The sequence below is a fragment of the Ovis canadensis genome, chromosome 6, assembly GCF_042477335.2.
Source record: "Ovis canadensis isolate MfBH-ARS-UI-01 breed Bighorn chromosome 6, ARS-UI_OviCan_v2, whole genome shotgun sequence".
Classification (NCBI taxonomy): domain Eukaryota; kingdom Metazoa; phylum Chordata; class Mammalia; order Artiodactyla; family Bovidae; genus Ovis; species Ovis canadensis.
The window spans coordinates 75,502,191-75,518,121 of NC_091250.1; the positions used below are offsets into that span (position 1 = coordinate 75,502,191).

General features: G+C 33.9%; 1 protein-coding gene across 11 annotated transcripts in view; it reads left to right on the forward strand.

Annotated features, from left to right (window-relative positions):
- N4BP2 (NEDD4 binding protein 2) overlaps positions 1-15,931 on the forward strand; it is a 104,451-nt gene that overhangs the window by 50,337 nt on the left and 38,183 nt on the right. For all 11 annotated transcript variants that reach the window (XM_069593917.1, XM_069593922.1, XM_069593926.1 and 8 more), the window contains 5 exons: positions 995-2,132; positions 5,425-5,549; positions 7,764-7,852; positions 11,271-11,347; positions 15,576-15,728. In XM_069593917.1, coding sequence (XP_069450018.1) covers positions 995-2,132; positions 5,425-5,549; positions 7,764-7,852; positions 11,271-11,347; positions 15,576-15,728 — 1,582 coding nt within the window. The remainder of the gene's footprint in view (positions 1-994; positions 2,133-5,424; positions 5,550-7,763; positions 7,853-11,270; positions 11,348-15,575; positions 15,729-15,931) is intronic.

Genomic DNA, 15,931 nt, shown 5'->3' on the forward strand with positions numbered 1-15,931 from the left:
CTTCAGTGAGACGACAAAGCATCTAGCCCAAATGCTATGACAGGTAGTTTCCCTTCAAGTTCCCTTGGAAAATAAAATTAGTATTTCTTACCATGAAATTAGAGGACCCTTCCCAATTTTACTTGATTTCCCTTTCCAGTTTTATCTCCTTCTCTTATCTGCCATATTACTGTGTACTCACATTCCAACAAACTCAATAGCTTAAACATGCTGTGTGTTTTCAGGACTGGGTTTGCCTTTTGCTTCTGTATTGACAAGTATCTTTTTGATCTTCAACTCCCAGTTTTCATATCACCTCATGTGAAATCTTTCCTTGCTTTCCTATAAGGCTGCTTAAGCATTTGTATATTATTAAGAGTGTGCAGTATTTAATCTATATTATAGTATAATTGTCTTCTAACATCTTCAGTTGCTTCCATTAGACTGCGAAAATCCTTTGAGTGTAGTAAAAACTATTGTTCATTTTTGTACAAAGTATGTCTGATATGTAGTACATGCTCATGCACATTTTTTGCATTAAGTCAAATTCATAGTATGGACCATATAAACAAATTAGGTTTATTAGAATACTTATTAATAAATAAAAATACTTCATACTTAAAGCAACATGTAGTAGGTAAGTATTTGTGGATTAAATCAACTGGTTTTAGGATCTTTATAAACAACCCTTAAGTATACAGTTCCAGATAATTTTTCTTTTACTCAATAAATTCATCAGAGAATGTCTACTTGATGGCAGTTTATTGGCCTAGTTTATTACTGTTTGTCTGAAAGTAACAACATTGCATGTCTCCATTATTTAAACCTTTCACTATACAGAATTATATATTAGTAAAGTGTTAAGTTAAAAATGACTTGAATATTTATAAATTTCTTGACATTTCATTCAATGTAAAGTCAGTATAATTTTATGTGAATTTTAATTATGTTTTACTATTTTCAATCCATATAGATATATTTTATTGTTGTTATTGTTGTTCTTATTGTTGTACAGTTGAAAATGCCATGGATTGTCTATTAGAATTATCAGCCACTGATGCTAAGATAGAAGAATCAGCTTCAACAAACTTCGTTGCTTCTGAGAAACAAGTAAATGCAGTGGAATGTGAAATAATGGAAAAGTGTCCTCCAGAAGAAGAGAGTGAAGATTCAAAAATGGATTCATTTTTGGACATGCAGCTAACTGAAGACTTAGATTCCTTAATACAAAATGCTTTTGAGAAATTGAACTCTTCTGATAACCAAGCATACTCATTTTTGCCTTTGCAAGATGTTAATAATTTTAGTGACCCGAGTTCATTTGTAAGTTCAGATTCAAGTAATATGACTCCCATTCTTTCTACCCAAAATATGGATTTGAACAGTGAAAATTTAGAGCATTCTGTCTCTGCATTAAGTTCAAATTCCTTAACTTCACGTTCAGTTTCAAATGGGTCCAAAAGTTTTACAAAAGATAACACGTTGGCATTGGAAGATTCTCTTCTCAGTGGTTCTTTAAATGCAGATAATGACACTTTGATGGATGGCAGCAACCAAATTCAGAAAGAGCTTTCGGAATCTGAGTGTGTTAAGACTCAGTTCTCTCAAGCTCCTGTAGATTTGGATGCCAATGAGCTTCAGGCTCCTCTAAACCTTGCTGTCCAAAATCCAGGGCTTGGTTTAATAGGTACAGGTGGAGATCAGAAATCCACGTCTGTCCCTGACGTTTTTGTACCTTCTGAAGAATTCAGTTTCCAGCCACACAAACATACGGAACTGCCGCCAAAGGGGAAGGATGTGAATTACTGCCCAGTACTAACCCCTCTCCCTCTGCTGCTGCCTCCTCCTCCCCCTCCACCAATGTGGAATCCAATGATTCCTGCTTTTGACCTCTTTCAAGCAAACCATGGCTTTGTAGCTCCTGTTGTAACCACAGCTGCGCACTGGAGGCCTGTCAACTATACATTTCCACCCCCAGTTATTTCTCATACTTCCCCGACAAAGGTATGGAGAAGTAAAGAGGGAACAAGTGCTTACCAGGTACAAGAAACTCCAGTTTCTCAGGTGGTAAGAAAGAAGACGTCATCTTATGTTGGACTAGTTCTCGTTCTTCTCAGAGGCCTTCCAGGATCTGGAAAATCTTTTTTGGCAAGGTATGAGGTTTAATTGAGTTTAAAATATGAGTATAATGTGTGAACTTGAATATTTATAATAGCTTGACTATGTGAAATGTTTTTACTTCATAGAGATGTTTACTAATTTTTTCTAATTTTGTAGCTAATAGCACTGGTTTCTCCAGAAGTTTTTATTGAATTCTTTTGTCTTAGAATATCATTTTGAGAGACAGAATAGAAGAAAAAAATTAAAGCTGATTTCAAGATTGTGAGCTTGTGAAATCAAAAGAAATAAGTTCATGTGGAAGAGAACTAATTTAAGTGGGAGAAAGATGAATTCAGCTTTGGTTATATAGATAAAGGGCCATAATTGATTTTGAATTCAAGGAAGTCTTAAGAATTCTGCTGGTAGTTGGAAATTTGGAATTGTAGCATGTTGTTAAATAAGGTTTAGAAATGTATAATATGAAGGAAGAGAACATACGATGAACCATTGGTAATCAGGGAACTTCAAATTTTCAGTGATTTTTTTTTTTTTCTTGCAAAGTGTGGTACCCTCAGTTGTTTTATCTCATATATCCCATCTATGTGCTTTTTGTAGTTAAGATATGTTGTGAATGTCTTGGTCTCAGAGACCAGAGTCAGGGTTAGAGGCATTGTTATACTTTCAGTGATACTTGTTAAAGGGTGTTGTTTTCAAAGTTTCTTCAATCCTTTCTTTAAATTCCAGAATATTTACATCTAATTTTTTTTTTTTTGCCAGTTTTTCCCTTTTCCTTTTAAGTTTTATCTGTTTTCTCTCATGGTTTGCTGTTCTCAGCTGAGTCTTTTCTATTTGATTCTAGGTGTGTCTAGTCTTTGGGAATATTCATGTATACCTTGATAAGCTCATTTTCAGTTGTTTTTTTAATGTCCTTTCTAAGTCTGGATTTATCTTCCAATAAATTTCCACATATTCTACTCATATATTTATAAATATATTCTTCTATAGACATAGCCTTTCTCTTTGACTTAATGACCAAATAATAGGAAATAATATTATAGATATTACAGTCAATTATGATACTTCATTTTGTGAAGGATTGAAACAAAAGTGGGCACCTTAAAAGATAATAGAACTGTGACACAAGTTTGAAGAAGTAGGTTTCAGAGGCCTGAGAGCCAGAAGCAGCTACAGTTAGAGATTAGGAAGAGAATGAAATGCTTGTCACAGAGTTGGAGCTTGCTAAAATTTGAATGAAAAGAGAGAAATAACTGGGCAGGGCAGAGATAGGTAGCTGAGTTTTCTCAGAGAGAGTGGCACAACAGTGTTAAGCTGTTGTGCCCAAGGAAAATGACAGATGAAAAAAGACTTTCAGATTTATTGGAAAGAAGGCCACGAATGGCTGTCTTGAAAAATAGTTTTGTTGCCCTGGAAAGGTGGAAGACCTTAAGACATTAAAAAAGCATTTATACTAAAGCAGTTAAGGAGAGAAGTTGGGTAACTGTTGAAAAGGGATCTTTAAAGTGTGGTTAAAAATTAAAAAGATAGCTGAGATAGATGTGAAGTGTCAGAGGGGAAAGCTTAGAGATAAAAGAGAAGATAAATATAGGAATCTTAGAAAGTGAGATCAAGTGAGCTGCAGTGTGAGTGAGTGCAATTTATGGGATGGATGCTCAGGGATTAAAACAGCACCTCTTTCTCTTAAAGTGAGAGTGAAAGTAGCTCAGTTGTGTCCAACTCTGCAACCCCATGGACTATAGAGTCCATGGAACTCTCCAGGCCAGAATACTGGAGTGGGTAGCCTTTCCCTTCTCCAGGGGATCTTCCCAACCCAGAAATCAAACAGGGGTCTCCTGCACTGCAGGTGGATTCTTCACCAGCTGAACCACAAGGGAAGCCCAAGAATACTGGAGTGGGTAGCCTATCCCTTTTCTAGCGGATTCCAACCCAGGAATCAAATAGGGGTCTCCTGCATTCCAGGCAGATTCTTTACCAACTGAGCTATCAGGGAATCCCATTTTTGCTTAGTAGATACTAATAAAAATCAAATTCAAGAGATATATTTTAATATGAGAAAAAGAATCTAAGAGTGTATATATATATGCATAACTGATTCACTTTGTTGTACACCTGAAACTAATACAACAGTGTAAATAAATTATACTCCAATACAATAAAATCAATAAAATAAAATAGATTTTTATTGGCATATAGTTGTTTTTTACAATTTTCTGTTAGTTTCTTCTGTACAGCAAAGTGGATCAGTTGTACATATACGTATAGGTCAAGAGGGTAGCACTGTTGTGTCTCTGCGGATTCTCTTTGCTTATTTTTTACATGTATCTCAATTATATAGAAGATAAATTCCAGAGTCAAGAAAGAGAGATGGGGTACTTTCCTGATGGTCTAGTAGTTAAGACTTCACGCTTTGGATTCTGTTTCTGGTTGGTGAGCTAAGATCCTGCAAGCAAATGTGGCCAAAAGAAAGAGAGGAGTCAGAAAACCCCTATAAAATTATTTTATCTTTGTATTATTTATTTCTTAAATTAAAAAAAAATTTATTTTTGGCTGCATTGGGTCTTCATTGCTGCGCTCTGGGTTTCCGCAGTTGCAGTGAGTGGGGGCTACTCTAGTTGCGGTGCATGGGCTTCTCATTGCAGTGACTTCTTATTGCAGAGCATGGGCTCTAGGGCCTTGGGACTTTGGTAGTTGTGGCACATGGGCTTAGTTGCCCTAAGTTGCGGCACATGGAATCTTCCTGGACCAGACCAAGTATTGAACCCATGTCCCCTGCATTGACAGGTGGATTCTTAACCATTGGACCACCAGAGAAGTCCTTAACTTTGTATAATTGAGCTGATTAAATTAATAGTCTAAGAGTTTCCTCTACTTTTGAAGTAGAATTAAATATCAAGGTACTTGCCTACCTGGAAGTGACCTTCAGCTTAGAGCGAGTAAGGTAGATCTGTGTGTATCTCATGACCAGATGAGGGAGATGCATGTGATTGATAAGAATTTTGAAGCATTGTTAGTTACTGGTTTTCTTGATATTTAAAATTGTGTTAACCTTCATACCTTTATAGTAAGGACAAAGGACTTCATAATATATTTTTAAAGTTTCTGAAATAATAATTTACATAAAGCAAAGTAGACTTGCCTCAGGTCGGTTTCCTTGGGAGTCAGACTTCTGCTTAGAGATTTTCAGTGTGATTTGTTTGAGAAATAAAGTGTCTTTATTCTTTTACATAATGATACTTGAGTTTTTAATTTGGATTATGACCTTGCAAAAATCAGGAGAGAGAATTTATAAGAAAAATTAATGAAAGTAATTATATTTATCATTCACAGGACTTTGCAAGAGGATAATCCAAGTGGAGTCATTCTTAGTACTGATGATTATTTTTACATAAATGGACAATACCAGTTTGATGTAAGATACTTAGGAGAAGCACATGAATGGAACCAGAATCGTGGTAAGGATTAGACATCAGGTGATGGGTAATATTAAGAGCAATATAAAGGAAAAAATCTGTCGAGTGTTTTTATTTTGAGTGACATACAACTTTTAAGTTGTAATTAACTTTCATTCTAAATTAAAACTATATAATATAGATAAAATTATAACTATAGCAATTCTTATTCCATAATAAGTGGAGGAGGTAGTCTCATAGATCTGTGATGAGGATTAAATGAGTTAATTTTTGTAAAATGGCTTAGAACATTGCCTGGAATGTTTAAGTTTTATTTAGTCAGTGGAGATCTTGTCAGAAGTAAGTCAGATTTTCTACATTGGTCTGGAAATAGCTCAAGATGGTTACAGTTGTCTGGCACGCTCTGGTTCCAGTTTCCTAAAATAGAATTTGCATTGTTAACCACTAGTCTTCCCTAGATTGGCTTAATTTTTGTATAGGATTGTGTGAGAGTGGAAAATGAGTTCCCTCAAACTAAACCAGCAGGAAGGTTGTGCAACTATTCACTGAAGATGGTTTTATCATGAAATGTTTAGTTATGAATAGTTTGAATTTTATATGGGAAATTCTTGTTAAGACATATAGACAGTATTTTACTTAGCCTTTCTTTTGTGATAAATGCACTATGAAGGCTATTCTTGAGTCTGTCATCTTTAGACATGGTTAAAATTTTCTATGTTCTTTCTTGAACTAAATATTAAAGTGAAAATCAGGAATATGAAAATACCAACACAAAAATAAAACAGTCTGATGTGATCAAGTGCAGTCTTGGATTTGCCAGTTACCAGCTGTGTGATCTTAAGCAAGTTATTTGTACTCTCCAGGATCCTGTGTCCTCATCTGTAAAAGAGTTTAATCGTACTAAACCCCCAGAATTCTTATAAAGGTTAAATGAGAATGAAGAGTGCTTATCAGTAGTAGTTCAACTTGCCTTTCTGTAACAACTGCAGCAATAATAATTTGAAATTAATTGGCAGAACTTTTTAAAAAAGGTTTATTGAGTGAGATAAGAGTCAGATAGTTTTAAACATATTCCTTGTTGTACAACCATCACCACAATCAAATTTAGAACATTTTTATCACTTCAGAAAGACCCCGTACCCATTAGCAGTCCCTCCTCATTTCTCCTTAACTCTCTCCCAACCCCAGGCAACCACTGCTTCAGTTTCCATAGGTTTATCTATTCTGGACATTTTATCCAAGTAGAATCATATAATATGTGGTCTTTTGCGAATGGCTTTTTTTCACTTAGCATAATGTTTTCAAGGTTCATCTGTGTTGTAGAAAGTATCAGTAGTTCATTCTTTTATATGGCTGAATAATATTCCATTATGTGGATATGCCACATTTCATTATCCATTCATTAGTTGATGGACATTTGTATTGTTTTCATTTTTCGGCTATTATGAATAATGTTGCTTTGAATATACCTGTCTATGTTTTACCTTTCTAGGAACTGCCAAGCTATTTTCCAAAGCAAGAGCACCATTTTACATTCTCAGTAGCAGTTTATGAGAGTTCCAACTTCTCTTCATCTTTACTAACACTTGTCTTTTTTTTAATTAAAAAAATTTTTTTAATCTGATCTTTTGAACTATGGCTATCCTAATGGTGGGTGTTAAGTGGTATCTCATTGTGGTTTTGATTTGCATTTCCCTGAGGGCTAATGATGTTGACCATTTTTTTGTCTGTTTATTGGCTACTTGTTTATCTCCTTTGGAGAGCTTTCTGTTTAGATCTTTTGCCATTTTTAAATTGGATTATTGTCTTTTTATTGGTTTTAATGAAAACTTCCCCCCTATTTATGCTGACTATACATTTAATATACACATCAAACTTAGACCAGACAGTTTTTATTTAATTTCTGATTATAATTTTAGTATTTAAGATTTATTATTCAGCATTTTCCTGTACTTTAGTTTTTCATATACTCAAAATAGTATTTAGAAGTACTGGTGGTTTAGTTGCTAAGTTGTATCTGACTCTTGTGACCCTATGGACTGTAGCCCGTCAGGCTCCTCTGTCCATGGGATTTTCCAGTCAAGAATACTGGAGTGGGTTGCCATTTCCTTCTTCAGCGTATTTAGAAGTAGAATTGTGAGTAAAATTAGCACATATCTATGATTTTCAAATTATGAAATTTCAAATCTAATCAATGAGATTAGATTTTTAAAACATAGTGTTATTAAAAGTGATTTCTCATTTTCTGTTTTGCAGCAAAAGAAGCATTTGAGAAGAAGGTGTCTCCTGTAATAATAGATAATACAAACCTACAGGCATGGGAAATGAAGCCATATGTTGCTTTGGTTTGTACCATAAATTGTCATAAGTCTTTAATAGTGGGTTTGGAATTTTGGGGGCATACTAATACTTAAGTGAATTCAAGCAAACAGTCCTGACTTTTTAGTAAGTTAGCATTCATTCATTACTAAAAAGCTGACTTGGGCACTCTTCTTTCATGGCACCCTGGCTTATTTCTGTTATAGCACTAAGTACATTGTTTTTATCTAGGTCATGAGTTGACTAATTTTTGTCTAGAAAACACCAGATAGTCAATATTTTAGGTTTTGCAGGCCATAGTCTGTTGCATATTCTTTTTAAACAATCCTTTAAACATAAATATATATATATATCCTTAGTTCCTAATCTGTTCAAATATTGGCTGGTGGGCTGAATTTGGCTTTAAGCCATCTGTTTTTCTTGCGGGTAGGGCTATTGTTTTATTCATCATTGAATCTACAAAGTATAGCACTGGCGTATACTGAATATATATTTGTTGAGTAAATTGATGAGTGAAGCTTTTGTGAGTATGTGTATTATTTGTTTTATTCTCCCAAGGTTAGCACATGTCTGGCACATTAAAGCTCAGCTTGTTTCTTTAGTTAATGAATGTTATACTTGCTATTCTGTATTTTTAACACATCCAGCTTATACCCCCTTTACTGTGCCTAGTGTGTTTATACTGTTTTGAAGGTGTGATTCTTTACTTTGCTAAAGAAAATTATGTTTCCTTTGAAAGCAAGTGAGATTTTACTTCTATGCACCGTGGTAGAGGAAACAGACTTCTTTGGGAGCTGAAATTCAGTTCACTTTCTGGCCTTAGGAGTTCCTAATTTCTAGACTAATATATTTACCACAGGGACGTACTTCCCCCTTAACCTTACTTGACTCCTCTGTAAGTTTTTCTTAGCTCCCTGCTGTCATCTTAGAAAATTTTTTGATACTTTATTTTCCTATGTAGAAAAAAAAGAAGTCCCCAAATTATATGTTTCTGATTTTCATTTAGACTTCAGCCTTCTATAATGTTATCTTTTCCCTTATTTATTATATAATAATTAAAAATATAAATCCTTTTTCCAATACTGATTCCTTGACTCTTTCCAACTCTACTTAGAGATATGAAGGACTCCTGTTTATCTTAGATGCCAAATGCTTTTGTCTTCATAAAGAAGTAGATGCATGAATTACTGTAGAGAAGAGGATCACCTTTTGCTTCGTTTGTTGTTAAGATAATGAAAGGTATAGAAGAGAGGGATAGATTGGAGATAATAGTCTATTACCATCTTGACTGTCATTCACAAAAGTAGCTAAAATAGTAAGTTAGGGATAAATAGGGAGCAGTCAAGTAGCTTAGTTTCTACTGGCTAAATCATATTGGTTGATCTAAGTCAGAATCCTCTTAAGTAATGTAACTTATTGTTAAGATTTGTCCATTGATATGGGAGTTGAAAAAGTCTTTAAATGCTTAGTCTCTTTTTCTCTGTTTGTATGTGTGCATTTAAAATTAATTTGATTCTAAGAGCTAAATATACCCCTTTAGGTAATTAGAGACCTGGACTATTGCCGGCCATTGAATAAGTTATAGAAATTTGGTGCTGAGGTGAGGAGATGGAAGTGAGCAGGCTCATTACAGGGTATCATGTCACTACCTACCTTGGTGTCTGGGTTGATCTTTGGACTTTTCTTTCCCGCCCCCCCCCCCCCCCCGGGCTTTTCTGTCAGAATGACAGAAAATACTAATGACCAATATTGGCATCTTGTCATAAAACTGAAGGGCTCAATAGTGGGAGGTGAGGTCAGAGATGTAATGGTGGCCAGGGAGATGGCAGGGCAGACTTAGGTAAGGGCTTATGCGTAGGTCTCTGTGAGGACTTAGGATTTTACCTTGAGTGACATGGAAGATACATTAGTCTGCTCAGGTTGCCATAAAAATTACCATAGACTGGATAGCTTAAACAAGAGGAATTTTATTTTCTCACAGTTTTGGAGACTAGATGTCCCAGATCAAGGTCCAGGAGGATCAAGTTCTGTTGAGAGTTCTCTTCTTGCGTGGCTGTCTTGCTGTGTTCTCACATGGTAGAGAGAGCAAGTTCTCTGGTGTCCCCTCTTATAGGGACACTAATCTTACCAGATCAGTGCCCTAAACTTTTGACTTCATTTAACCCTAAATTACTTCCATAAAGGTCCTATCTCTAAAAGCAGTCACATGGTGGAATAGGAGTTTCTACATACAAGATTTGAGGGAATAAATTCATTAGTTCATAACAGGGTTTTGAGTAGAGTAGTGACATGATCTGACTGTTAAAAGAATCACTGTAGGGCAGTGTTGAGAACAGACTTGGGAGTCGGGGAGAATGGAAGCAGGAAGGAGACAAAGGGCTTTCGTGGTAGTTAAAGTAAGAGATGACATGGTTCAGACCAACATGGTAGCAGTGAAGGTCATGGTGAGTAGAGACTAAATTCTGGATATATTTTTAAAGTAGAGCCAATTGAATTTCTTATTGGATTGATACGGATGTGAAAGAAAGAGAGGCATTAAGTATGGCATCAAGTTGGGTTTTGGCCTGTGTAACTGAAGATTGACATCAGTTGAGATGGAAAAAGTTCAGTAGAATAGTTTCTCTCTCTCTCTCTCTCTTTTTTTTTTTTGGCATTGTGGTACCAAAATACTAGAGTTTTGAAAAATAGTTTCCCAATAGCTGTCATTGGGAATTCCATGATTCCCTGGCAGACCAGTAGTTAGGACTTTTTGCTTTCACTGACGAGGGTACGTGTTCAATCCCTGGTTGGGAAACTAAGATCCCTCAAGCTGTGCAATGTGGCCAAAAAAAAAAAAAAAAAAGAATGCGTTGTCATTTAAAATAGTTTTAAAATTATAAAAGTCATGTATATATTCTGATAGGTATTCAAGCCATAAAAAAGAAAGCCTAAAGTCCTGTTCCCTTGAGGTAGATGCTTTTCATAGTATTTTTGAGACTCTTTCCAGAAGTTTTCTATAATATGCAGATTAATCTTTTTTTATTTTAGTGAAAATTCTATATATTACTTTCTTAACATTTACATTAAGAACATTCTCTCAATAACACATAGAGGATTTTAAAAGCCATTGTATGTATTTTCATTGTATGACTATATCCTCCTTTATTTAGCCAGTTCAATATTAATAGACACTGAGTTGTGTGTATTCTTTTGCTATTGCAAATAATGATGAATTAGATATTCTGCTGTATATATAATTTTGCACCCTGACATAAGTTTTTATCAGTAGCATAAATTTCTAGAAGTTCGTTGTTGGATCAAAGAGACTTCATCTTGCCAGGTAACACACTCATCAAGATAGATAATCTTTTATATTCTTTGAGTTTTAACATGCTGTGAATTTGGGAAAAATTTAATTTCATGAAAGTAATTATTTAAAAATGCATTTATCTTTTTTGTGTGTAGTCTCAAAAACATAAATATAAAGTCCTTTTCCGGGAACCGGATACATGGTGGAAATTCAAACCGAAGGAACTTGCAAGGTAAAAGTTGGAGCTTATATAAAATGTTTTAGTTTTGTGAGAGTGATAGAAAGTCCATCTAGATTATTTTCCTCTTATAAATAATGAATAAAACAAAATGGATTAGATTGTGGCTTTGCCACTTAAAAACTGACAAATTTTTTATTGCCTGTAGGTTCTCTTTTTCAGTTTATGAAGAATTTGTATCTTTTTATTCTGAAATTGGGTTAATAACCAGAAAAATTCCAGTTGTCTTATATAGCCAGTACTTTGTTACTTATTAAAAATATGTCAGTATCTGAAACTAGAAGAGACTAGGGTTTGGCAAACCTGAGCTGTGTGCCACTTGGAAGGAACAAATTGTAGCTGCCTGGTAACTTACCGTGCTGGAGGGAAGTGAGACGTGTAAACAGAAAGGGTAGCAAATGTTAGCTGTTCGGGTTTTTCACTACTCGCTCTGCTTTATAATCTTGTAAAAGTACAAGATTATACTTTTTTCTTTAATTGTTTAATTTGGATGAAAATGTTATTCAGGACATGGACAGTGTGTTTTGTTTTGTGCTTTGTATTCCCATAGGGGTCAGGGTATTTTCTTCTTGGTAATTTGAACTGATTTCAGTACTAACTGAAGGACATCTTGTCTTCAGGATATTTACAACATTGTGCAACCATCACCACTATCTAATTAATGAATGTTTTCATCACCTCAAAAAGAAACCCTGTACCTGCTACTGCTAGTCTCTCCCAGTTCCACTTTACCCCTTGGCAATCACTAATCTGCTTTTCTGTCTCTGTTAATTTACCTGTTCTGAACATTTCATGTAAGTGGAATCACATGTGAACTTTTGTGTCTGGCAGCTTCACTTAACATAATGTTTTCAAGGTTCACCCATGTTGTAGCATGTATCAGTATTTTATTCCTTTTTATTATCCCCTTGATACATTACTAGATTTGGTTTTCTAATATTTTGTTTAGGATTTTTGCATCTGCATGAATGAGTGAGATTGACTTACAGTTTTTATTTTTTGCCCTGTCTTGCCTGGTTTTGGTATGATGGTTTTAGGTTCATAGAGTTAGTTGGGAAGTATTTTCTCTTTTTTCTGAGTTATGTAAGTTTGAATGTTTGATAGGATTTACTTATGAAACTGTCTGTATTGTGTATTTTCTCTGTAAGAAGTTTCAGTTGGAATTTGTCCATTATACCAAAGTTTTCAAATTTATTAAGACTTTTTATTAAGACAGTTGATATTCTCTTCAAGTTTAAATCTCTGCTACATCTATACTTAGTTCCCCTTTTTAATCCTAATATGTTTACATGTATCTTCTTTTTTTCTTGTTTATTCTCACCAGAGATCAGATTTTTTATTAGCATTTTCAAATAAACATCTCTGCTTTGTTGAGCTTTCTATTATAAGTTTGTTTTATGTTTGATTCATTTCTGCTTCTCTTTTATTCTACTTTCTTTGCTTAAAAAAAAACTATTGTTTTGTTTATTGTTATTTTTGTAAGACTTGAACTGAAAGTTCAGGTCATTTTCTAGTATGAGCATTTAATGCTATATATTTCCTTAACTACCATGTTAGCTGCTCCTAGAATTTTACTGTGTAATATCTTCTTTTAATCATTTATTTTCTAGTTTGCATTACTGTTCCTTTTATTCTTTAACCTTTGGGTTACTTAGAACTATATTTTGAATTTTTGAGTAGATGAATATAAAATTTATCTTCTCAAAAAATTGATTTTCAACTTCACTGCAGTAGATAAGATTGTGTGGTTTGTATCAAACTAATTCTCTGATATTTTTAAAGATGTGTTTTACTAGTTCATTATCAGTTTGTTATAATGTTCATATTTGCTTGATAAGAATTTATAATGGTTACAGTATATTACTATATCATTAAATCGTGCTTATTCATTTGCTCACATTATATATAATTTTACTTTTTTGAGAATTTTGCTTAATGGGTTAATCTTTAAGAGAGGGATGAGAAAAATTACTGTGAGAGGTGTGTTGAAATCTTCCTCTACCACCATTATGTTGATTATACTAGTCTTTCCCTATAATTCTAATTTTGTTGTAAATATGCTGAGGATATTTTTTGAAGTCCATATAATCTTAAGATCTTTGTATCACTCTAACTGAAGCTTTTCTCCTTTATTAGTATTACTTTTTGTCATAAAATCTAATTGTCTAATATAAGTAGAAATATACCAGCTTTTTTTAGTTGGTATTTGAGTGTTATTAATTTTTCTATACTTTTCCTTTCAACCTTTCAGTATCTTTATGTTTAGGTGTATCTCTTATAACTAGTATGGCTGGATTTTAAAAAATTCACTCTGTCTTTAGCTTTTAACTGGTATTTTAAGTTATTTTGGTTATTCATATAATTGGTCTTCTTTCTTACTGTCTCATTCTATGTACTTTTTATTTATCTCACATTTTTTGTGATTTTTTTTCCTATCACAGAAAATTAAATATTTGACTTTTCCCTCCTATCTTGTCTTACTTCAGATTTTTAAAAATTGAATGCAGATTTGCTTGCTCATTTTTTCCTTCTCTACTAGTTTGGAGATTACATATACTATTTTAAGTCTGTTAGTGGATACATTAAAAGTTTTATTGTGCAGACTTTTAAGTTAAACCATTTTCTTAGCCTTCCTCCTCCCACATACAAGAACTTTCAAACATATTAACTCTGATAATTTACCTCCCTTCCAGCTTACAGGCTCTGACTGTCTAGAATGTACAGGTAGTATTCGTTTTCACTAATAATTTAGTTATTGCTTTGTGCTTAATTTTTCTTTCATCATAGGCCTTTCATCTGAGAATTTTCTTCTGCCTGACATTCATCTTTTAGAATTTCCTTTACAATTTAGGCATGCTTTATGTCAAACTTTTTTTTTTTAATCTGGAAGTTCTTTTATTGTGCTCATTCTTGTAAGCTTTTGCTGAGTGTATATATTCTAGATTTACAGTTTCTGTTATTGCTAACATTTAACTGTCTTCTGGATTCCATTACTGTTGTTGTCAGGTATAATTCTAATGGTTGTTTTCTTTGTAGATAATTTGTTTATCAAATTTCTAGTTGCTTTTAATACGATTTCTATCTTTGGTGAGTGACAATTTCAGTACTGTGTTTCTAGTTGTGGATTTCTTATTTATCTTGCTTGGGATTTGTTGAACTTGTGAGATTAGGAGATTGATGTCTTTCATCAGTTCTGGAAAATTCTTTAACCATTTTTCTTTTAATTGTTTCTGTCCCACGTGTCCTCTCTTCTCTTTCTGGGACTTAGATACATACTAGACCTTTTTGGTCTGTCCTCTGTGTCTACGTCTCTTAACCTCTCTTTCATATTTTCTATCTCTTTGCTTCTTTGTGATCTGAAACCAGACAAGATGGAGGTATGTAAATATGAAAGCCAGATTTGCCCAGCTGGCAAATGCTGATACTACCCCCAGGATCAAGACACTAAACCTTGGATCCAACCTGAGATAGGAGAGTTGCAACTGAGATGTTTTCGTTAAGATAAAACTCTTAAAGAACTAAAGCATACCATCTTGCCTCTTGGCAGATGCAACTCCTGATGCTGTATGAATGAAAGCACCCTCAGTTTCAGGCCTAAGGATTCCCATATATTAGATTCAGCTAAGTATACAAGCTTATAAACAAAAACAAAGAAATAAGCTACAATGAGTGAAAGCACAAATATAGCCGATTTCATATTTGGACATCCAGAAACTTCAAATAGGAATTTTTTTTCTCTTTGCTTAAACTTAAGATGTATTAAAGTGTGTGTATAATTTATTTGGGATCCAATTTTATTGTAATAGGAGAGTCCTTTGGGACATCTTGTCTGCTGTACTGATGTAAGTAAGAGCCTCTGAGTAGAATTTTTTTAGTCACTAGTTAGTAATTAGTTAATTAAAACGATGGCCATATTCTTATGACTTTTTTTTAATAGCACTTGTGAATAAGTTCTTTTAAAGTTGTTAAGATTTGCTTGCTTTTTTCCAACTTGATAAAGGATGTTTGGAAAAGATTGTGTGGCATGATTAAGAAAATAGTAATTTAAGACATCCTGAATAAAATGAAAATTAAAATTAAATAGTTTAATTGTGTCATAATAAACCAGTTTCGACATTTTTACATATTAGAAATGTTTGTTTTTTTGACATTGTACGAGCCGATTAAAAAAAATGTCATTAGTGATGTTCCTCCTTCCCTTTTCCCCCCCTGGAATTTTTAGGCGTAATATTCATGGGATAAGCAAAGAAAAAATAACAAGAATGTTGGAACACTATCAACGTTTTGTTTCAGTGCCAATAATCATGAGTTCTTCGGTTCCAGAAAAAATTGAACGTGTTGAGTTGTGTGCATATTCTTGTGACAGAAGTACTAGGTAGGTTAAAGTCTCTATGTACCAGAGTTCAATTTGAAAACCTAATTTTAAAAGTGTGATAATTTCGAAGGAATTCCCTGGTGGTCCAGTGGTTAGGACTCTGCTGTCACTGCGGTGGGCCGAGGTTTGATACCTGGTCAGGGAACTAGATCCCATAAGCCCAAAAAAAATATATTAAAAAAAAAAAAAATTTTGAAACTTCT